Below are 21,526 nucleotides of genomic sequence, written 5' to 3'. Positions count from 1 at the left end.
GCGCTGCCGTGGTCTGAGGGCTTGTGACGGTCCCTTTCACTGCATGGGTGGGTCCACGGCTGCCTTTGTTGCAGCTCCAGTAACTACAGGCACCGCCTTTCCCCAGCCTCCTTTATACAGGTACCGTGGGCACACTGCCTGCTAAAGGCACAGGGGTGCTGGGCACCAGCAGCATTTTTCATCAGAACCTTCTCTTTTAACTCTCTTTGTGCAAAACCAGCTAGACACGCTGCCTTTCCCTTACAGCACACAAGGGTTTTCCCCTTCTCCCCCCTCCTAACCTTCTCCCCCCTCAGGGACGAGGGAAAGCTGACTCCACACACATTTCTCCCCGGCTGCCAGGAAGCAGCAGGGACCAGTCCTAGAAAATGCTCTCCCTCTCAGCATCACAGCTGTGGGTGCAAGAGTTTTCCCTGAAAAGAGGCTGCCTTCACTCCTGGCTGGAAAGGGCAGCCATTCTCTGAAGTTGATGTCAGAAATGGAAAAACCCTTCCCCAAACCAGGAATGATTTCTTAATGCCCCAGCAGGGACAGCTCCCTGGGAAAGCGCTGTTAGCACCACAGCTGAGACAGCTTCTGCTTTACACCTCCTTGATCTTTTTGCCTTTTTTTCTCTCTTTCCAACCCCTTTCTACCCTTTGTCTCACTTTCATGATTTACAACACCCCACTGTTGTGTTGGGGAAAAACTGACCTGGCTCCAGCTCCGTACGTGTCCCTCTTGGCCCTTGCGTCATTTAGCAAATGCTGGGATTTCCTTGCTGTCCGTAAGGGTTCTGCTGATAGACCAGGAAAAGGATGACCTCCAGCCCTCAAACCTCATCTTTACTGGGAAGAGCCAATTCTGCGCCAGAGGGTTTGAGAACAGGAGAGTTCAGAGCCAGAGAAGCCTCAGCTTACTCTCACCAGCAAGTACCCGGCTGCTTACACTGCCCTGGGGAGGCTGCCGCTGCCCAAGGCCTCACCCCAGAACCAGCTCACCCCAAACACACCCCGCCTCGCAGTCGTTGCCCAGTTTTATTTTGTTTAAAATCCGCCGTGTTAAATACTTTTAGTTACAAGTTCTGTGTAGAGAGGGTACGAGTAATAGACTCCGCAGGCACTAGCAACCCCCTCGCCCCCCCCGTACATGTGTGCGCTATTGGATTAAGGACTGCCCCCCACCCCCCCCAAAAACCAGCAGCCTCGGGCTGGGATACACCTTACGCTTAGAGGCCTGCCCCCCAGCTCCCTCCTCGCTGGAGGAAGGCCAAGCCCTCGCAGGCAGGAAAACAGCAGCCGGCCCCACCATCGGTGCGCTGTGACACAAGGCCAGCTGCTGGGGGCTGCTTCTCAGCCGAGTGTTGGGCAGGTCATGGTGAAACGGGTGCCCCCCACCCCCAGGAACGGTGTTAACCCCCCCAGAGATCGTGTGCTCTGTCCCCCTGGCCACGAGCGTTCTTGGCCAGGCCGGAGAGAAACAAAATCTCCACGGGAAAGCAGGGGAGATGTAACCACTGCATTCCTGTCCGAGGTGGGAGTGTAACCAGGACACTGCCAGAGGCATGGCACCTACCTCAGCCCTGCTCTGATCAAAAACTCTGCTGCAGTCGGCCTGGGGGACCCCAGGCCGCCCTTGCAGAATTGATGAGTGAGTGTGAAATATTTTCAAGCAAAACAGGGACAGAACAGCAGCCTTTCCTCTCCTCTCCCCCCCCAGGAATCTCAGTGCTAGGAAATAAAGCTGAACCTGCCTCGGAGGGGCAGGGAAGGGTACCCTAGCACAGCAGCAGCAAGCATTTTCCAGTGGTATAGGACAAGCTAGAGGTGAGAGGTTGGTGCCACGAGGGAGAGGACGCCCTAGAGACGGTTCTGGAAAGGCAGTGCCATTCAGTGGGTGGCCCACCGCACAGCAATCCCCGTGAGAGACCGAACCGTCCTTGAACAGAACAGGGAAGGAGGTAGGAGCCATCCTCGCCACCCCCTCCGGGACACCTCCGACCTCAGGGGAGGGAGAGAGACTGGAATGACCCCTGCCAGTTCCCGAATGCCCTGCGTCGCCCCTGCTGGTGCCGCGGCCCTGCCCTGGGTGGGTGGCGTGGGGGGGTGGCTGCTCTACAGGTCGAGCAGCAGCACGCGGGGATCCTCCACCGCTGCCTTGATCTTGCGTAAGAAAGTCACTGCCTCTCTGCCGTCGATCAGCCGGTGATCGTAGGTCAGTGCCACGTACATCATGGGCCGCACCTCGATCTGCAGGGGAACAGCGAGACGGGCGTTAGCGTGCTCAGCCCTGCTGCCTGCCCCAGGCCCTCCTCGGAATTTGGGAGGGCCTGGCTTTTTCTTATCCTGAATCAAGAGGCTCCTGGGTGCGCCCTGCCTGGCACTGCACACCGCACAGGACTCGGTCCCTTCCTGGACAAGCAGATTATTCAGTTGTCCCCCTTACAGATACAGCACAGCCCCCTGCACACCTCAGGCAAGTACCAGTGCCAACCAAGTAGCTCTTCACCCATTAGCCCCACTCCTCCTTCACCGTAAAGCCTTGTAGAAAGTAACATCATCCCCCTTGAAAAAGCACATGGGCTGTGGTCCTCAGCCCTCTGAGCCCTCTGAAACCTCCTGTGCAGCTCTACTTACTTTGCCTCCAACAGCCACAGGCCTGTCAACGATGGCATGCATGCCCAAGATAGCAGACTGGGGTGGGTTGATGATAGGTGTCCCGAAGAGCGACCCAAAAACCCCTCCGTTGCTGATTGTGAAAGTGCCGCCATCCATGTCTTCGATGGCCAGTTCGTTCTTCCGTGCCTAGAAGAAAGGCAAGGTCTTAGAAAGCCGCTCACATCACAGGACACAACGGACAAGGGTTTGGATGATCGCCCTCTCCAGGAATAAATGCTGACAGCCAGAGCTTTGCTAACTAATTTGTTCAGCTGAAAACCAGCATAAGTTACTGGAAAATGCGTTCTGGTTTTAAACCTGAACAGTGCTGTCTTTGGGGAAGGATTTTCCTGCCTTGGATTCCAACTCCTGTTTTTGCAGGAGACTTCTTATCCCAGGGGAGTTGAGCCTTGGCCTCCAAAGACAAAGGTGAAGACACACCGTGTCGCTAACACAGAGCTGCCCTTCCAGAAGGCCTCAAACAAGTAGATAGATCTGTCCTGTAAGGTATGGCACGGCCGCAGCTGTAACTGGATCGCTCCCCGCAACACAACTCAGTGTGTTAGAGGTCAGAGATGACACCACACAGGGACTGAATCAATTCACGCCTGTCCAGCACCCTCAATTCCTTCCATTCCTCCCAACTGTCTCCAAAACCACCTCCACCTTCACTTACCTTCTCCCCCAGCTCGTAGATAGCTCGCTCTATGTCAGCAAAGTTCATATTTTCTACATTCCTAACGACAGGAACCACAAGACCCTAGGGGGAAGCAGAGTGCACAATCAGCAAACTCAGGGCAGTGACAAACAGAGAGCTGCCACCGGGCAGGAGCCTGGCCTCAGCCCACAGCAGGTGGTTGGCACCGCCGCCTCGCGCCCTGCCAGCCTGCCAGGAAACCTGGCACGGCACCCTCAAAGGGCCCGCAGAGTAAATCAGACTTCATCTTTGTACAGAAACCCGTCACACAGCCAGGACTGTTCATATCCCAAATCAACATCCATAAAAGCAGGTGAGACAAACCAAACCTCTGCCTTACAACAGAGACAAATCATTCAACATGTGCATCTCCATCCCATACTCTCCCTGGACAGGAAAATATCTTTGAAGCAGTAATATAATTTACAAAATGGTGGGACAGTACAGTAGGGTTAGTCCAAAGACACACCTAGATGAGCAGTTTCATCAGTTCCTGCTGCAGTGGGGCTCAAAGCTGAGTCGACTCAAAGTGAGCCAGCACCCATCCTAAACCCGAGGCTGCAGGGAACACGGCCAAGGCATCCAAGGTACCTACCCGGGGAGTTGCTACAGCAACACTGATGTCCACATAGTCCCTGTACACAATCTCTTTGGTCGTGTCATCAATCACTAAGAGAGAAAAAAAGGAAAAAGTTGCGTTACGGATACAGCACCCCAGATTGAGAGCTCAAAAGGCCAGAAATATCCATTAAATCCTAACAACTTGCTCATCTCTAGCACAAGTGTAACTCCAGAGAATACTGAGCCTTTACTGCTCCTGCAGGAGAAGTGCCAGGACAGAGCTTTGCTAACAGGGCTCTTGGCAAGGTGTCACCTACCTCTGTAAGGGGCATTAGCAACATCAGGTGGAGCCCAAAGGACTCTGTCCCCCTCTTTCCTGTGTGTTTGACTTGCTTGCCCGAGCTATTAGCCCTGCCTTGGACTGGCCCACCTTGCCCTACTCACTGACAAGACGTGCAGCTCACCAGCGAGGGTCACCACTCACCTGCATTCACAACGGGCTGGTCCTGCAGAGCAAAAGCTGAAGCTTTCACAAAAGCTGACATGAAACCTAGTTTTAGGTTGTGCTTTTTCAGGAAGGGATCCTTGTGTACAGCTCTCATCTCCCGGATGTTGCTGCAAAACACAACAGTGGTCAGCAGGGAGTGCAGGAAAACATCCTTCCCTCGCTCTGTAACAGCTCTTGGTGTCACCCCAAGGACTGCAAACCTGCACTACCAACAGGCAAAACCCCAGTCTCCTGAAAAATCCTTCAAATGTCACAGATGAAATGGGCTGAGGGTGGCTCTAATGCCCCTGCCAAAGGATCTAACAGGAACTGGTCCAGGACCATAAGCTCAACAGGACAGGTTTAAGCCGCATGAGCTGCACGGCCAGGCACACAAGCAAGATGAGGCATGGTTTATTTCCTGCTGGGGCCTGATGAAGCTGCAGACATCCCTGCTGAGCCTCTGGAGCCACCACTGCTGGCACCAGCACAGCACCAGCAGATGGCAGCTCCAGCTGTGTCAGGGCTGACCCCGAAGAGTGAAAAAAACAGGAAATGCCAGGAGAAGGAAAGATGCAGGCAATGAAAGAGGCAAAAGACTTCAACCGCTGCACAAGCCCAGTGCCAGCCAGCACAATAACGCCTCTGAACCCCACTCTCTGGCTCCAGGAGTTGCATGACTATAAAAGAAGCCTTCCCAGATGCTATGTCAGCAGGGGCTAGTTCACCCACAGTCCTCAAGCAAATCAGTTGTGTTTCCCCACTGCTCATGTTTATTAGAAATGAGAACATTTACAAAAAGTCACCCAAGCAGTGGCCACGAGCTCTGCCTCTTGTAGGCTAATCCAGATGCTGTGGAATTGCATGGTCCATCCCTCCCGCCTCCAGAGACCTTAAGTCTTTGAAGAGACAGTTTCAGCAAGGGGCAGGGGTCTTTGTGGTTTAGAGTGTTTGTTTTCCTGCACCTAACCTCGTTTAGGGCTAGGATTACTGCCCAAAGACATTAGTGCCTCCCAAGACACGAGGGCTGCAGCAATGAGGAGGAGGTTTGCTCTGAAAGTGGCTCATTAAGGCTTCCTCCTTTCAGACGCTGCCCCCCCCACGGGAAGCAGGAGGCCCCAGCTCAGGCCCTCACGGGCCCACAGCGCAGCAATCAATCCAAAGCAGATTACCAGATGCAACGAGAGCCCCAGGCCAGCGTAAAGCGACACCTCAGTGAGGCTCATAGAGGAGATAAAGCTGCAGCACTTCCCCTCCAATCAAGACTATTTTGCCAACCTTATTGTTCTGAGACCCAAATATTTACATGTTTTGTCTTAAGGAGCAGAGTAGGATTTCACAAGGCAATTTGATTTGGGCACAATTTCCCCTTAATGCACTGTAACCTAAGCTGCCCACCCTCCAAAGCCATTAGTGTGCTCAGCCCGTGCAAGCACTTGAGTCAGAAGACCCCCACCTGCCTGGAGGGGAGGGGGAAGGATGTTGGTCTGTCTCTGGGAAGCTGAACCAGCTGACAGCAAGGGCCTCCGACCTGTGTAATGCCCATCTGAGAGGCTGGCGAGCCCAGGAAACCACTTCATGGGAGGCCAAATATGCCCAACTCCAAAAAAAGTAAGCTGGTGGAGTGGCAGGAAGCAGACGATGCACCTTGGTGTCACCTAGGTGCCACAAGTGACACCAGTTACTCCTCTTCTGCTCAACATCTACCTAAGCTCAACCAAGAGCCACGTAGATGAGGAATTGAGCTGACCCTTTAACAAGCAGCAGATGACTCCCAAGGAATGAGAGACCCTCAGGAAACTATGCACCCCTCCTACTGCAACACCGCCACAGCCCTCATCTAAGGAAGATGTCCCAACAGACACGTTGTTGGTCTCTCCAGAGGGGATCAGTAAGGTCTTGCCTGCTATTTAAAGCCAACCGCCTGCATCTATTTAACCCAATGCAGGGCAAAACAGAAGGTCTGCTCCTCACCTCATATCAATCTCATTGAAAGTGGTCAGCATGGCACAGGTATTCTGAGCCTCCTTCAGCCGCTGCGCGATACGCTGACGCATCCTGTTCATTTTCACCTGAAAAGTGAACAGAAATAAGCAGAGGCTGACTCAAGTTCATCCAAAACACCCAAGAAACTCAAAAAGCTCTACTTCTTGCCACCTTGTTGGCCAGTAATCGGGTTAAGGTTTTCACCTCAGGACTCCCTGAGGAATACAACAGTTGAGGAGCTGCCCATTCAGACCCGTGTTCCTCAAACTCCAAGCATGGTTAAGTTTCCAGCACAAGGCTAATATGAGAAGAGCAAGACAGCTATAAAAGCAGGCTGCTCAATCCAATTTTCTTAGGAATGCACAAAGTATCTGTACGTTCTCCATCAGCACAGCTCAGGACAAGACTTTTGCCTGGAACTGAGACCAGACCTGGCTTTTTCTCCACCCCACCTCTAAGTGGTGCCCTCACGCAGAGCATTCCCCAGTCTGTGACAGCTCTGCCAAGCTGGGTGCCAACAGGTAGATACGGACCCAGCCCCAAGTTCACAGCTTGTGCCAGAACAAGGCGTGACCCCACAGCACGAGCAGCTTACCCTGTGCTCTGATCGGGCACCTTTGCTGGGCGCTGCCTCCCCAGGGGGGGCTGCCACTGGAGCTGCAGCCGGCTTCACTGCAGACACTGCGGGCAAAGAAGACATCAGTCAAAAAGGGAAGGCAGGACCTGGAGAGAAAGCCCTGAGGCAGACAGCCTGTTTGAGCCCCGTGTTAAGCAACAAGGTGCGTAACCAGCTGCAAAGTGGGCCAGGCGGATTCCAGGCATAGCTGAGTTCTCCAGCCTGGAGCATCCACAGCAGTAACACAGGGAAGCTTTCAGGTTAAGTGCCAGCCTGCTAATTGCTTTTAGCCTTACAAACTCTCCTCAGGAAGAAGAGGCTTGACAAGAGAAGAAAGCAGCTGTTGCCTCACCTGGTTTGCTGTCGATGGGCTGAGCTGACACAGGTGGCACTGGTGGCATCGTAGTGGGAATTGGTGCTGCAGCAGGGGGAGGAGCAGCTGCAGCTACAGGTTCAGGGGCTGCAGGAGGAGGAGGGGCTGCTGCTGGTTTGGCCTTGGCAGGAGCAGCTAAAAGACAAGGAAGAACAATCATCATAACAGCAACCACGCTTTCTATAGTCAGGCATCTATGAGTCCAACCAACCTGATAAAAGTTAATCCTCTGATAGATTGCCTTTATGCTCTCAACACTAGAGAGCTGCTAGGAGCCCCCCAAGAGGATCCCGTGGGGTTTTACCTCATCAACACCTTAGATCTCCTCACCGTGCAGGAGACTGGATGGCAAAGAGAAGAGGGTGGAGAAGGGAGTTGTGTCAGGGGAATTCTCAGCTAATTTTAGCCTACTGCTGCTATCTCCTCCAGAGGGAGCAAAAGGCAACTTTCCTCCTCAGAAGAGCTACAACTATGCTTTTTCTTTTTTTTTTTTTTTCCAGCCACTCACAGAGTCCTTCCAAATGCCTGGCTTCTGTCTTCAGAAAAAGACAGGTTGAATTAGGAAGGTCTGTGCAAGTTATACATGTCTGACTCACCTCCAGTTTTCCTGAGTTTGAACAGAGGTGTCCCCCCTTCCACTTTGCCGCCGTCAGGTACCAGAAGGGCTTCAATCACACCAGCTGCTGGGGCTGGGACTTGCACCGATGTCTGCAAAATGGAAAATCTTGAGATTCCCCCAAATACTGGATGGGGAACAAGTGCCCAAGTAAAGATGCTGATATGCACAGACACACATTGTAATTTGGCACAGACAGCACCTCTGTCTTGCACCATTTCCACCGGTTTGCACAGCCTCCACTGGGACTTTGTGCCAGTACTTGGAGCCATAGGAGATGCTGGCAGTAGAACGCAAAGCCTGATCTTCCTGCTCCAGGGTACAATGCAGAACTGATTGTACTACTGCCAGCATCTTCCTGACAGCAGCACTGGAAGCAGAACGTGGCAGGGAGTTTTAGCGAGAACTTCAAAACCTAAGAGCTCTTTAAGGAGTGAGTACATTTAAAGGCTGGATATAAAACAGTCTGAAGACATCCCAAGGCTCTGCAGATTTCTGTTTAAATACAAACAGGTTTTCAAGCTTAAAGCACTCAAGTGGGAAGAAGGAGTGGAATCACAGCTCCCACAAACATCAGCACCATTGATGCTTATTCAAATGCATGAGGAGGGAAGAATTGTCAAACAACTCTCACTCAAGGCACAGCCAAATTTCATACTAAGTGAGAAAAGCTTTTCTCTGTGAAGGGAGCAGGAGAGACAGGAGAGAAAAAAGAGCAGGAGAGGGCCTGCAGGCTCGGCTGGAGAGGAGCCATGCCGGGTGCTCACTACAGAACTAGAAAAGTTTTGGTCCAGAAGACTCCTACCTTGTCTGTTTCAATCTCACACACCACTTCATCTTCCGCCACTGTGTCTCCAACAGCTGAATGACAGACATGAAGAGCTCTGTGAGGAAAGAGGCTCCAGCCTCCCCTTCTTAACCCACAGCCGTCTCCCACTAGCCCAGAATTTTCTCATGCTGGTTCTCCACAACTTCTACAGAAAAGTCTAACTCAATCTGCTCAGAGCCCATTCCCAGTTTAACCATCTCCCTTCAACATCACCCAGGACAGAGGTAATGAGGCAGTAACTGCAAACCAAAATTAACCTTAACTGCCTCGTTTGTCACAGGCTGAAGGACACTGAGCAGGCTCTCAGCCAGCGAACTGCAGCCCACCCCTGAGCTTTCCCGTGCAGAAGCAGTGGTGCTGAGAATCGCAGGGAAGAGATAAGTCCTTACCTTTCTCCCACCTGACATCTCCTTCTGTGACTGACTCTGCAAAGGCTGGTGTGTTCACCGTCACCACGTCATCCCCTGTGAGAGAGGCAGACAGACAGACTTGAACGCATTCAGAGCTCAGAGCTTTGGGCACTGCTTCATTTTTGTCACCAGGACTCTAGTAGAGCTGGCAGGTCAACAGACATCAAACATTAGCCTTCTTGCTTCAATCCTGGTTAAGATCTGAACACGAGAGAAATTCCCACCTGGCCAAAAGTCACAGAGTGACAGAAATACCAAACGAGCTTTAAGGCCCAGAGACAAAAACTCAGCCACCCACTGGACCACAAGGATGAAAAAGGCAGCTTCAGCTGTTGTCAGAAGAGCAACAGATAGCACAGGAGTCACCCTGCTGACTCCTGACTTCTTACTTACTATGTACTGCTGTGGTTCTGAAGTAACGGACAGCGAAGACACTGGAGCTATTTACTCTGCAGAGAGAGAGAGAGAAAGATATGAACACGGAAGAAAAAATACTGTCTTCTAGAGGCTGCCAGAACCAGTTTCAAGCTCAAAATTTACATTTGCTTGTTTCACTGATTTGAAGGCTGCTCAGCTGTTCGGATGTATTTGTTCCAAGGGACTCCTACTTACTGGTTTGAGGTGCAACAATCCCACTGAGAAGCATGGAAATAATTCAGTTTACAGTCACTAGCGCTCTCAGAAATTCAGCAAGAACTGATATTTATGAAATCTTAATTTAGGGAGCCAGCCCAACAGATCTGCTGTAGTTTAAATACTGATAAAAGGCTGACCTAGCCATACGCCCAAGATGAGTGCAGGAACTGTATTTTACCTTTAGATCTGGACTGTCATGCCTACAGAAGTTGCTAGATTGCTCCAAAAAATAGAATGCATCATTAATTGTCAACGTCAACACATCCAAGAGACAGCTGTTTCCCTCCACCATGTCCCTTCACAGGGAGCTGGCAATCACAAGCGTTCAAAGGATGTTTTTTTATACCTACTCACACCGTATTTGGAAACCCGAAGTAAAAATGCTTTAGCTTTCCTCCAACACAAGCTGCTTGGTGCAAACGGACCCGGGTTTCAAGCTCTTATGCATGCATTCCTAAGGTAAAAAATATACTTGGGGAAATAAGCAGACTACCTCGGCAGTGCAAACCTTGTAGTGTGACTAAGAGCTCCCCAAACCATCACACTTCTCCTGCAGGAGACCAGTGGAAATCCTACCAGGCTGCCAGCACAGAGCAAAGATTTATAGTCAGAGAAACACGGGGTAGAGACCAATTTATCACTGGTCTCCTCATTTCTGCCCCTACCCTACCTTGCAGTCTGCTTCCAGACAGACCTTATTTTCTTGCAACATGCCACAGTTCCTGACCTGCAAAAGCTGGAGAGCCCAGATTTTTCTAGGGCTGGCTCCACGCTCCTATGAAGTGCAGAGGGATTTTAAGGCAGCTGACTGTACTCAGCCTCCCAGTTTCCAAGTCTTGTCAGGGTTAGAGCAGCCTCTACATATCACAGCTTTCTGTGGATACTTACACGAGCTTCCTGCTGTTGGTGTAGGCCAGTCCCTGGCTGCCAGCCACACCTGTGAACGAGAACAGTGTTACCCCACGGGAACATCACCCAGCCCGCAGGTGTCCCTGTCAGCAAAAAATAAATAAGAACTGCAGAGGACACTGCTATCTACCCTGGAAGAGACTTGGGACTAAGAAGGGACATGGATAGAGGCACCTCAGCCAAGCTGCCCAGAGCCCGCTAAGAATGGTGGCCTTGTCTTTACTTCGATTTAAAGAGATGGGGAAAAAACAATTAAATCTTGACCTCAGAGCTAAGAAGGATAACTCTGAAGAAAAGCAAACAAAGCAGCAGTTACCCCAGTCAGAACAAGAAGAGATAACAGCGACAGGGGACACCTCCAGAACTGCTAAAGCCCCTGTTGCTGATGAGTTATCGCCAGGGCTAAGGGGTTCCTGACAGCAGCAAGGCATCAGGCCCCTATGAGGTGCTCCCAGGAGCCCTCACAACTGCACGGAGGGATAAAAACCACAAAAATGGGGCGGAGGGCCAAGCAGCAAGCCACTGGCATCCCTTTCTATTCACCACCTGGCCCAAGAACACTTCTTTTTCAAAGCTCACAATAGGGAAGCTCACAATAGGACTTGTCCGAGTTCCCCCTCCCAGCCAACTGGCATTCCCTGACGCTGCAAGTTTTGTTACACCCTGAACCTTTGCCTCTGTCAGGGCACTGGGCATTTTTCCAGGCTGATCTGAAAGAGAATCAGCGTAGCAATTGGAGAACATAATTATCTCAATTACACGGGGCCAGGAAGATTTATTGGATTTTTTAAAAGAGGTGGCACAACGTTGACACCATCCTCTAGTAAGGAGCCAGTAATCCTGGAACCCTATAACCAGAAAGGTGAGGAGATTTAACTGATTTCTCACAGCAGAATCAGTGAGTGATGTAATCCGCCACAAAGGCGGTACAACCAGCAAAAAGAGCTCTGGGAAAATGCAGTTTAAGTACTGCAGCATTTCCCAGGCATACGAGCTTTGACATTTCAGTGAGCATTCACCCATTGTTTCCGAAGCAGTTTATTAGAGAGCTGCTCTTTGCAGCAGCGTGTGTTTCCAGCACCGCAGCCCCTGAAATACAATGCTGCTGCTGTGAAGTCCTCACCACAGCCGAAGGGATCGGGTGGCATTACGCTAGGCAAGGGAGGCACTCACACGGGAACGCAGCGCATGCATTTCACCAACTGCTTCTTGGCTGCATGACTGACAGAAGTAACCCCCAATCCAGCCTCCTCCCGTTTTCCATAACCAGCTCTGTTCCAAGTAGCTTGAAAGGAAACAAAAATGTAAGACTCACCAGACAGTGAGCGTCTTGCCAGAGTGCAGTTCCCCTGCCGGAGAGAAGAGGAACCATCAGTATCACGGAAAGGAGGCCTGCCCCGGGAGGGCTCGGGCTTTTCCCAGGAGCAGAGACAGGACCCAGCAGGCAGGGCCCACGCCACCTTCCCACAGCACGCTGCGGGGAGATGGTGACAGCACCCGCACCCGTTTCCTTCCCGGGTGCTGCCCTGCGCAGTGACGTTAAGGCTGAGAGACCTGGGTTGCACTTGTAGCTCCTGCTGCTTTGACCTTGGCCTGCACACATCCCCCTGCAGGCAGGAACACATTCCTAGAGGCCCGTTCACCGAGCTTGCTGTGAATGGAAGGTCAAGGGTAGCTACTAGGTCTGATAAAAACCTATTCTGAGATGTTTAATCCTCCAGTCACAGCATCTGACACCTAGCATCTGTTTTTCAGTTACTGGTTTCTCTGAAGGCCACGGAGCCTTTGAACTGCAGGAGGCCAGGACTCCCCTTGCTGGAACAACAACTCCTGCCGTGGGTGAGCCAGGAATCCCACCTTCTGGCGACCTTTCCCTTCACGCCCAGTAATCATTGACTGCACTCCTAGGTCAGCATAACATCCCTCAAAAGTAAAAGACGTTTCGAGATAACCTGGTTTCTTTACCTGCTGTTATTCGACCTTTCGATGGTATTGAACCTGCATATCTGGAGAACCTAGAAATTCTTTACAAGCCATAGGGAAAATCTTTGTAACCATGACTAAAATGCAGCTGGCTACGGTTTGGAACTGTGGCTGCTCAGCAGCTCAAAGCACCCTCATCCAGCAGGAAACACGGAAGATAAAAATCAGACTCCGTTCAGGGCTTCAGTTTCTGAAAGGAAGTTTGTGTAAAAAGCCCGATTTCAGCTTCAGCAGAGCAAGCAGGGTAGGCCAGAACTGATCTTAAATACCACAGATACTTTTGGAGATGTGGGGGAGCACAACCACCAAGGCCCAGGGAGATACTTAAACCTGCCACACCACCTACAGGGCTGCAGCCTGCACGAGCACCCCCAGCGAACGCTTGGCACCGTCAGAACAACCAACAGCTGCGGACGGGCCCCTCTGCAGCTCAGCTATCCAAACCCACAGGCAGACGTGGCTCCCCAGATAGTAACTGCGTTATCTACAGGCTGCATCCAGCTGTGCTGAGGACAAAAACAGCACAGCACGGCTGCTGAGCCCGTGGGGCCTGCCTCGGATGGTTACCAAGCTGTGTTGGGGTCCAGCAGCATCCTGCTGCTCCATCTGGTGCCCGCAGAGCTGGCCCTGCTGGGACCAGCATGACACACACCACAGTAACTCCATTTGGTCGGGAGCCCAGCGCCCCACGATCCCCAGCACTGTCCCAGCACCCGTATTGATCAAATCCTGCCCGCACTCCGCAGCGGCCCAGATAACGCCAGGTTAATGGCAAATAAAACTCCAAGCAACCCGAGCTCACCTCTACCCATTAATGTTTTCCCGGGTGCTTTATACAGTTGTAAAGGTAATCCTGGCATCCCAGGCTGTAACTTATTAAGAACGAGGCACAGCCTCAGTGAACGTTTACTGTATGGTTAAAAAAAACAGCTTAGAAGCTCTGGGCTAAAATAGAGGGCTGGGAGAAAACACATCTGCGGCTCTCTTCCAGGAGAGGTGCCAAGTCTGTGTTCCACAGTCACAGCAAAATTAAGGAAAAAATGAGCGCCTCTCTGCCCGTCTGCCTTCTAGCTAAGTGAGGGATGAGCTCTAACAGGAGGAAGCTGCTAATGAAAGACACCAAGGCACTTGTGTTCTGCAGAACCGCTGCGTGTCCATCCCTTAACCACAGAGTGCCACATGCAGCTCCGGGGTGCCCAACGGGGCTGTTTCCTGTCCCCTTTTTCCCTGAAGGGATCACTGTGATTGTACCTGCTCCTGAAATCACCTGGCATCTGATCCCAGAGCTTCTCCAGTGAAAACAGCAGCAGGCAGGTCTGGCTAGCTGGCGCCAGCGCTCTGGGTCACTCTCAAGGCACAGCATTCGCCTGGAGAAGTCTTGGGCTGATCTGCCACCACCCCACGCACCCGGCCATCAACTTTCCTCCCCAGCTCCACGTGACTTCCCAGAACGGCTTCCACACTGTGTCAGAGCGACCCCGGCACGCCGCATCCCGGCCACACCTTTACGGAGCTGCCTCCTTCCAGCAGGTCACGTCACGGTGACATGAGCCACGGAGAACACCTGCTAACAGGGCACCCTGTGTCCTACAAACCTCTCCTGCAGCCGTGCGAAGAGGGAAGGACCCAAACTCAACAGGAGCACACAGCTCACTGCCCAGGGCCACAACAGGAGCTGAGCTGTGAGGACAGCAAGGCAGCAATCATTTTGCCAGCCCGTTTCCCCACAGCTGCTGCTTTAGCAACGAGGCTGAGCACAAACCGTGGCCCCACAGAACACCTCAGCGTGTCTCTGGGGGTGCTGACATACCCCCACGCCGCACAGCACCCGGGCCCGGCCCTCCCTTCCCCGCTGCCTCCACGTTTCCCCCCCACACCCCGTTTTTTTCACTCAACCCCGGCGTTTTGGGAAGCTTTCGGAGCTCCCCGGCTCGGGGCCGCCCCCTGAGGCCACACCGGGGGGGGTGCGGAGGGCGCGGGGCGCAGCGCTCGGGGCGCGTCCCGGTGCCCTTGGCGCCGCCGTCCCCGCCCGGCCCGGCCCCGCCGCTCCCCCCCTCACCCCGTCACCCCCTCACCACCCCCGTTCCGCTCCCGCCCCGCTCCCGAGCCCGGTACCTGGCGCGGGGCTGGCAGCGAGCGGCCCAGCGGGCGGCCCAGGCCCAGGCAGCGGGCCCGCCACAGCTGCAGCATCGCGCCGGGAGCCGCGGGGCGGACGGCGGAAACTGGGCCCGGCGCGGGGGGAAGTGCGCGGGGAGGGGCGGGAGGAGGGAAAATGGCGGGGGGCGGGGAGAGGGGGATGGGGATGGGGACAGGGGAAGGGATGGGGGCACGGGGCTCGGGTAGGGCGCTGCTGCTGGAGGTATCGGCTGCTCGGTCACAGGATCGACCCCCAAGGTCACCCGGCCCAAGCCCTGTCCTGACACTGGCCAGTCCTGCGCTGAAGCACGTCGCTCAGCTCCGCGTCTCCACGGCTTTAAAACACCGCCAGGGGTGGTGGCTCCACCACTGCCCTGGGCAGCCCTCTCCCATGCCTCACAATCCTCTCAGTAAAGAAGTCTTTCCTAACGTCCAACCTAAAACACCCCTGGCACTACTTTAGCCCGCTCCCCCTCGTCCTGTCACCAGGCACATCAGGGAACAGACCAACCCCCACCTCGCTACAGCCTCCTTTAATGTCCCTATAGAGAGCAACAAAGTCACCCCTGAGCTTCCTCTTCTCCAGTCTGAACAACCCCAGCTCCCTCATCCACTCCTCATAAGCCTTATACTCCAGACCCCTCACCAGCTTCGTCACCCTTCTCTGAACCCGCTTGAGCACCTCCATGTCCTTCTTGTACAAGGGGCCCTACCCAAAAAACTCATTGCAATGTCCAAGAAGTACCTTGGGAAAGCCATGAAGTCTGTCTGGCGATCAGACATCTCTCAAGAAGCCAGGTCAAGATTACACATACACCCTAAATTTAGCCATTGGTTAATAATACATCATTGCTAAACTGCAACCTTCACAAGAGTCTCCTAATATAAGTTTGCAATGAATATCCTCGGTGTGATTTTCAAAAAAAGGTTGAAGAAAAATCAATAGGGTGTCGTCTCTGAGGCCTCGGAGATGTGCTGACAGCTCTAAAGCACGGCAACTGTGCCAGGAAGGCTCTCTGCCAGGGATTTCTCTGTGGTCTGCCTATAGAGGGCTGATATCCTTGAGCAAGGCCACCCGGTGTCAACTGCTTCTAACCACAGCCGCCTGCCTACCAAGTGAATAAAACAAACCTCACGGTGTTAGTTAGGCGTGTGGAGGTGAGTTAAACAGAGACCTAGAAAGGGCAGAGGCAGCTCGGTTTTGTCTAGCTCCAGGGAACTTCCACCTGCTCCTCGCCTCCTGCACCAAACGTCAGGCAGATTGGTCCTGGGGGTGAGGTTGGGATGTGCTGGCGGTAGGAATGTCTCTGATGTACCCCACAATAAACAAGGTACTGAATTTGGCTGCATTTCTTATGTCATTCCACTTCCCAACCATTTCCTACACCACAGACCCCTGGTATCCCCACGGCGGGGGATGGTAGAAGAAACTGGGCACCTTCAGCAGGAGTTGGGTGGCACCTGGAGCTCCACACCACAGGCTCCACTTACCTCGAGCCTGGTGTATTTGTGTTATCTCACCAACAATTCAGCACCCTGGGTCCTGGATGGGGTCCCAAGGCCAAACCACAGCTTCCCAACCCTCTCAAGGTGCTGCTAGGCGGTGGGACAGCCCTGCAGGGGTGCGTGGAGGGGGCTGGTCGCAGCTCTCTGGGCCAGAGATTGCCTCCTCGTGAGCCCCAGCTGTGACCAGCCCCTCGGCTGCCACTGCACAGCCCCTGGGATGGCAGAGCCAGGCAGGCATCGCCCAGCGAGCATTGCCCTGCTCTGCCACGAGAGAGGCTGGGGACTGACGGACAGAGCAAACCCAGCACCGGTGCCGTGTCTGCAAGCCTGGGAGGCAGCTGAGCAGGGTGGGAGCAGAAGGTGGACTGACCCCTGGATGTCCATCTGCATATTCAGGAGTCATTCCCAGCCGGTTGGCTGCCTCCAGCCACCCCACTCCCTCTTTAAAGGACCTGAGCACAGCGGGAGGACGCACCGGGGTGGCCTCTCCGGCATCCCACAGCGCCCAGCACGCTGTCCTCAGGGCTCCCTGTGCCCGGCCAGCCCAGGTGAGCGGGGCAGAGGGGGGCGAGCAGCTCGGGCTGGCGTCCTTCGATGGAGGTGGAGGGGATGGGGCAGCTCGGGGGGGATTTGCAGTGCTGGGGGGGCAGCAGGCTGCTCCTTGCCTGGCTCTCCCAGCAAGGGGTGGCTGGGAAGCCTGCATGGGGTCGCTCCCATTTCGGGGAGGACATGCCTGGTTGCTTTTCTGAGTAGCTTTGTTTTGCTCCTTGGTCTTTTTCTTCAGTTCAGAGGAGCCTCAGCTTCTTTTTTGTATTTTGAAAGGCAGCGCTGGTGAAGGCTGGCTGTAAGAGCACCCATCTGTTAACTCGGCAGGGAAAGGGCTCCATCAGTGGGAGCAGTTTGTGTGGGGCAGGACCTCCTGGGCAGGACATTTTGGCAGGGTCTGGATGCAAAGCAATGCCTGGAAGCCCCTCACCTTCACCTCCTGTCCTCTGTCCTGAGGCTTCCCGTGCCTGCAGCAAATTGCAGCCTCTCCTTGGGGCTGTGGTGGCTGGGGACTATGGGTTTTGTTCCCACTCCCCAGATCTGTGTAGGGAGGCAGCAGCTCAGGTGCTGGAAGGCTTAGCCAAGCTGAGGGCTCTTTGGCAGCTCTGAGTCTGTGGGGAATCCATTGCCCTGGGTTCCCAGGGCTGGAAATCTTCCGAGAAGGGAGCCGGCAGCGGCGCTGAGCTCAAAGCTGGCTGCAGGTCTTGGGGCGGCAGGATTGAAGCCAACACTTCCCTCTGCACAGAGAGCTGCCTCTCCAGAGGATGGAAAATCATCAGAGAAAATTCAGAGAGGCCTGACAGAGGAGGGGAGCACAGTCTGCGTGGTACTGAGATGACAGGATGGTGATTTACAGGAGGGGCAAGCCCGAGGACCCACGCTGGGGTGATGAGTTGTGATGTGCAGTTTACAAAAGGTAGAGCTACTCTCCCGAACACCATCCTGGAGTAAAGGGCTGTTCAAAGAAGGGCAACCTGCTATAAAACAGTGAGTAGAAACATTTTCTACACTGCTCGGTAGCCTGGAGGACTTGCTGTAGAGAAAACAGTCGTGGGACAGGAGATGAATAGGGTTGAAAATTATCAGACATTTCTGGGCATAGGAAAAAGAATCTCAGGCACTTCAAAGATGCCTGGAGAAAACATAAACCGTCCTACCTCAGGTATGGAAAGCTACTGCTAAGTAACGTGGTTGATGAGGAAGCATCCCACAGGGATTTTTACACCATAATGGCCCAGGATATGAGCTTTCGCTCCTCCTTTTGCGAAGCTGTCAGAACAAGAGAGTGGAGGAGGTGGCTGCCTGCCTGCACTCAGCATGACAATTTTAAGCCTGGGGCTGCTGGCTCAGGACTTTCCTTCTTCCCTGGTAATCCCCATCCCCACCCCTTTTATTCCGTGTTTTAACAAGCCCCTGGCAGCCCTGCGCTGTGGTAGCCTCAGCATCCCAGCGGTCACACCATGCTGTCCCTGTCCCCAGACCCTTGCCGTGCCCCTTCCCGTGGGAGGCAGATGCTGCCCATCTCCGTGTCCTCGGGACTCTGGCAGCTACGTGCCATGAATGCCTCCACCAGGGCTGCCGTCCCTGAGCCCGGGCACCCTGCCAGTGCCCAGGAGCACCTGAAAGCACCTTTGCTCAGGCACACCTGGAGGAGGGCTCTCTCTGGTGCTCGCCGCCCTCGTACCGGAGTCCACCAGCCCAGCTCTGTGCTCCCTTTCTGCTTATCTTCCTGAGCCCGTGCCTTGCACGTACTCCTGAGGCTCCCGTTTCCTTGGGGATAGGGGAGATGTTTTGTATTTAAAGCCATTGCAGTGGTTATGGAGAAGCTGAAGTCAAGGCACGGTGAGACAGATCTCCAACCCTTCCCAGGGACACGGCTGTGGTGCAGGAAATCCTCACATTCGGGGCCAAAATGTTTGAAGTGGGCTCCAGGCACCATAAATGCTCACTGTCAGCAGCTCACGTGTTTTACAGCACCCAGAGATTTCTGTGTCTCATTCCCCTGGGTTTTGCGAGGGATTTGGGATGCACTGGGAATTTGGGAGGAAAATCTGTGTCCATGTGCATGGAGGGCAGCTGTGTCCAGTCCTGCCGAGTGATGTTTCTTGCTCTTTCTTCAGCTCCATGCCTCTCGCTGGCCGAAACCTCGAGCGCCTGGGCCGCCTGCCAGCCCGTCACTGGAAATGATCCCTTACCAGCTGCAGGGCAGCCCCCCAGTGTCCAGGAGGAAAGAAGACCCGATGGATGGCAGGAGGGTCCCTGAGCAGGGCAGAGACCCTGCCACCTCAGGGCACGGCCAGGGGCTGAAAACAGAGCCCTGTTTCCAGAGGGACCCTCTGTTGTCCTCTCCCGGCGCGTCCCTCGTGTCACAGCTCCTCAGCCACACGGTGGTGAGCAGGAGCCTGGACCCCTGCACCCTTTTCCCTTCCTCACGACCAGTGGGGCTGCCCCAGGGCTACGAGCTCGGTGCGCCTCCTGCAGAAGGAGCACAAGCCCTGGCTCTCCCCAGGACCCGTGCCCTGGCTCCTGTGTCTGGTGCTGGTGACAGGGAGTCGCTCTCAGACGAGCACCTCCGAGCCAAGCGGGCCAGGGTGGAGAGCATCATCCAAGGCATGAGCCTCCCACCGACCCCACAAGCCCCCGGCACCGGCGTGGAGGGAGGTGTGGGGCAGGACAGGGAGAAGGGCGGCGAGATGTCCTGGGAGGGCAGGAGGAAGCCGAGGGTGCCCCAGCCGCAGCGGGGCGCGGGGGTGGCCGGGAGAGGGGCACCCAGCGGGGGCAGCCCCCATGCTGCGGGGTGCCAGCAGCTGAAGGAGCAGCTCTGCTTTCTGGAGCAGCAGCTGAGGTGGCTTCAGGAGAGGTTCTCCCAGGTGTGTGACCCTGGGGACACTGCCCAGCCCCTGGGAGGTGCTGAGCTGGCTGGGAAGGCTGGGGACAGGCCGGGCAGGGACGGTGCCGCTGCTGCCCGCCGCCCCCACAAAGCTGCTCCCTGGGGGAGCTCCCCAGGGGCGGACGGGCCCGAGGGGACGCAGGAGGATGAGGGGATGCAGGAGGACACGGGCGGCCTGCCCTCGGTGGCCAGGGTCCTCTCGCAGGCGCTGAAGCACGAGCTGGCCGGGGTGACGTCCCGCGTGGTGGACTCTGTCCTCACCAGCGTGTGGCCGAAGGCGGCCGGCCACCTCCTGCAGCAGCACCCGGGGCCAGGGGCGGCTGCCAGGGGGGAGCATTTTCCTGCTGGGAAATGCAGAAAACCCCTCGCTAAGTCATCCCCCGTGGGCGCGCTGGGCTCACCCCCACCTGAGGCAGCATCGCTGCCCTCAGGGAACAGCCTGGACCCTCACGGCAGCTCCTTCAGCCCCACGGCACTCAGAAACCCCCACCAGGCACACGGTGTGGGGTACACGCTGGGCTCGGCCGTCCCCTCAGCGCAGGAGGGCCGGCTGCTGGGCCAGCTGCTGGGCTACGGCCACTGGGGGAGCCCCCCGGCCCCACAGAGGTGTCCCCCCGAGGCCCCGGACCCTCACTGGGGAGCCCCCAGGCTGCGGCCGTCGGCGGTGAGGCAGCAGCGGTGCCCCCTGCCCCTGGGCCCCGGTGAGGCGGAGGGGGACGGGGCGCCCTTCACCCCCACCCACGTATCCTTTGGGGCCTGATTTGAGGAGATGGTTTGAGGAGATGATTTGGGGGGTCCCATCCAACTGGGCTGTGCTGTTTTATGCTAAATGCCAGCAGCCCAGAGGCTGTGGGGTCTCCATCCTTGGAGACCTTCAAAAGCCATCTGGACGTGGTCCTGGTGGCCCTGCTGGAGCAGGGGGTTGGTCCTGGTGGCCTCCAGAGGTCCCTGCCAGCCTCAGCCGCCCCGTGATGCCAGGCGTGGGGATGGGTTTGGGCAGGCGAGCCCGGGGCTGCTGCGTGCTGGCTTTCCTTGACCCCGAGACGCACCCAGGAGGCGCTGACCCCTGGCCACCTGAAGAAGGCCAAGCTGATGTTCTTCTTCACCCGCTACCCCAGCTCCGCTCTGCTGAGGTCCTACTTCCTCGACGTGCAGGTAGCAGGGCTGCGGGGCGCTGGGAGGGACCCGTGGCGGGTGGGATTTTGGCGCTGGTTTTGCTGAGACGCCTTTTTCTTTCCCCTTACCCCCGGCAGTTCAGCCGCTGCATCACCTCCCAGCTCATCAAATGGTTCAGCAACTTCCGCGAGTTTTACTACATCCAGGTGGAGAAGTTCGCCCGGCAGGCCCTGCTGGAGGGCGTCGCGGACGCCGGAGCCCTGCGGGTCTCGCGGGACTCAGAGCTCTTCCGCGCCCTCAACACGCACTACAACAAGGGGAACGACTTCCAGGTGAGGGCTGCGGGCTGGGGCACGGGGCCGTCGGTGCCCACCCGCCCCGGTACCCCCCTGCCCATCTCTCCGCAGGTGCCCGGGCGCTTCCTGGAGGTGGCCAGCCTGACGCTGAGGGAGTTCTTCAGCGCCGTCAGAGCGGGCAAGGACGCCGACCCCTCCTGGAAGAAACCCATTTACAAAATCATCTCCAAACTGGACAGCCACATCCCCGAGGTGTTTAAAGCCGTGGGGTGCTCCCAGGAGCTGCTCCGCAGTTGA

The 21,526-nt window shown here is 55.4% G+C and overlaps 2 protein-coding genes across 2 annotated transcripts; one reads left to right on the top strand and one right to left on the bottom strand.

Moving 5' to 3' along the window:
- Nucleotides 1–997: 997 nt before the first annotated feature.
- DLST (dihydrolipoamide S-succinyltransferase) lies at nucleotides 998–14,958 on the bottom strand. The gene is made up of 15 exons (XM_032188972.1): nucleotides 14,855–14,958; nucleotides 12,072–12,105; nucleotides 10,736–10,784; nucleotides 9,605–9,660; nucleotides 9,191–9,265; nucleotides 8,778–8,833; nucleotides 7,953–8,064; nucleotides 7,336–7,491; nucleotides 6,963–7,048; nucleotides 6,356–6,453; nucleotides 4,379–4,509; nucleotides 3,929–4,002; nucleotides 3,313–3,396; nucleotides 2,616–2,783; nucleotides 998–2,228 (listed from the first exon to the last, which is right to left on the bottom strand). The coding sequence occupies exons 1-15, from the start codon at nucleotides 14,927–14,929 to the stop codon at nucleotides 2,094–2,096; spliced, it is 1,389 nt and encodes a 462-aa protein (XP_032044863.1). The 5' UTR covers nucleotides 14,930–14,958; the 3' UTR covers nucleotides 998–2,093.
- A 4,152-nt stretch (nucleotides 14,959–19,110) lies between these two features.
- On the top strand, nucleotides 19,111–21,526 carry PROX2 (prospero homeobox 2). The gene is made up of 4 exons (XM_032187716.1): nucleotides 19,111–20,559; nucleotides 20,871–20,972; nucleotides 21,071–21,265; nucleotides 21,341–21,526. Exons 1-4 carry the CDS (start codon nucleotides 19,111–19,113, stop codon nucleotides 21,524–21,526), a joined length of 1,932 nt encoding a protein of 643 aa, XP_032043607.1.

Source organism: Aythya fuligula, chromosome 5 (assembly GCF_009819795.1).
Source record: "Aythya fuligula isolate bAytFul2 chromosome 5, bAytFul2.pri, whole genome shotgun sequence".
Classification (NCBI taxonomy): Eukaryota; Metazoa; Chordata; class Aves; order Anseriformes; family Anatidae; genus Aythya; species Aythya fuligula.
Note: the sequence above shows the minus strand (reverse complement) of the source record. Positions and strands in the feature narration are given on the sequence as shown.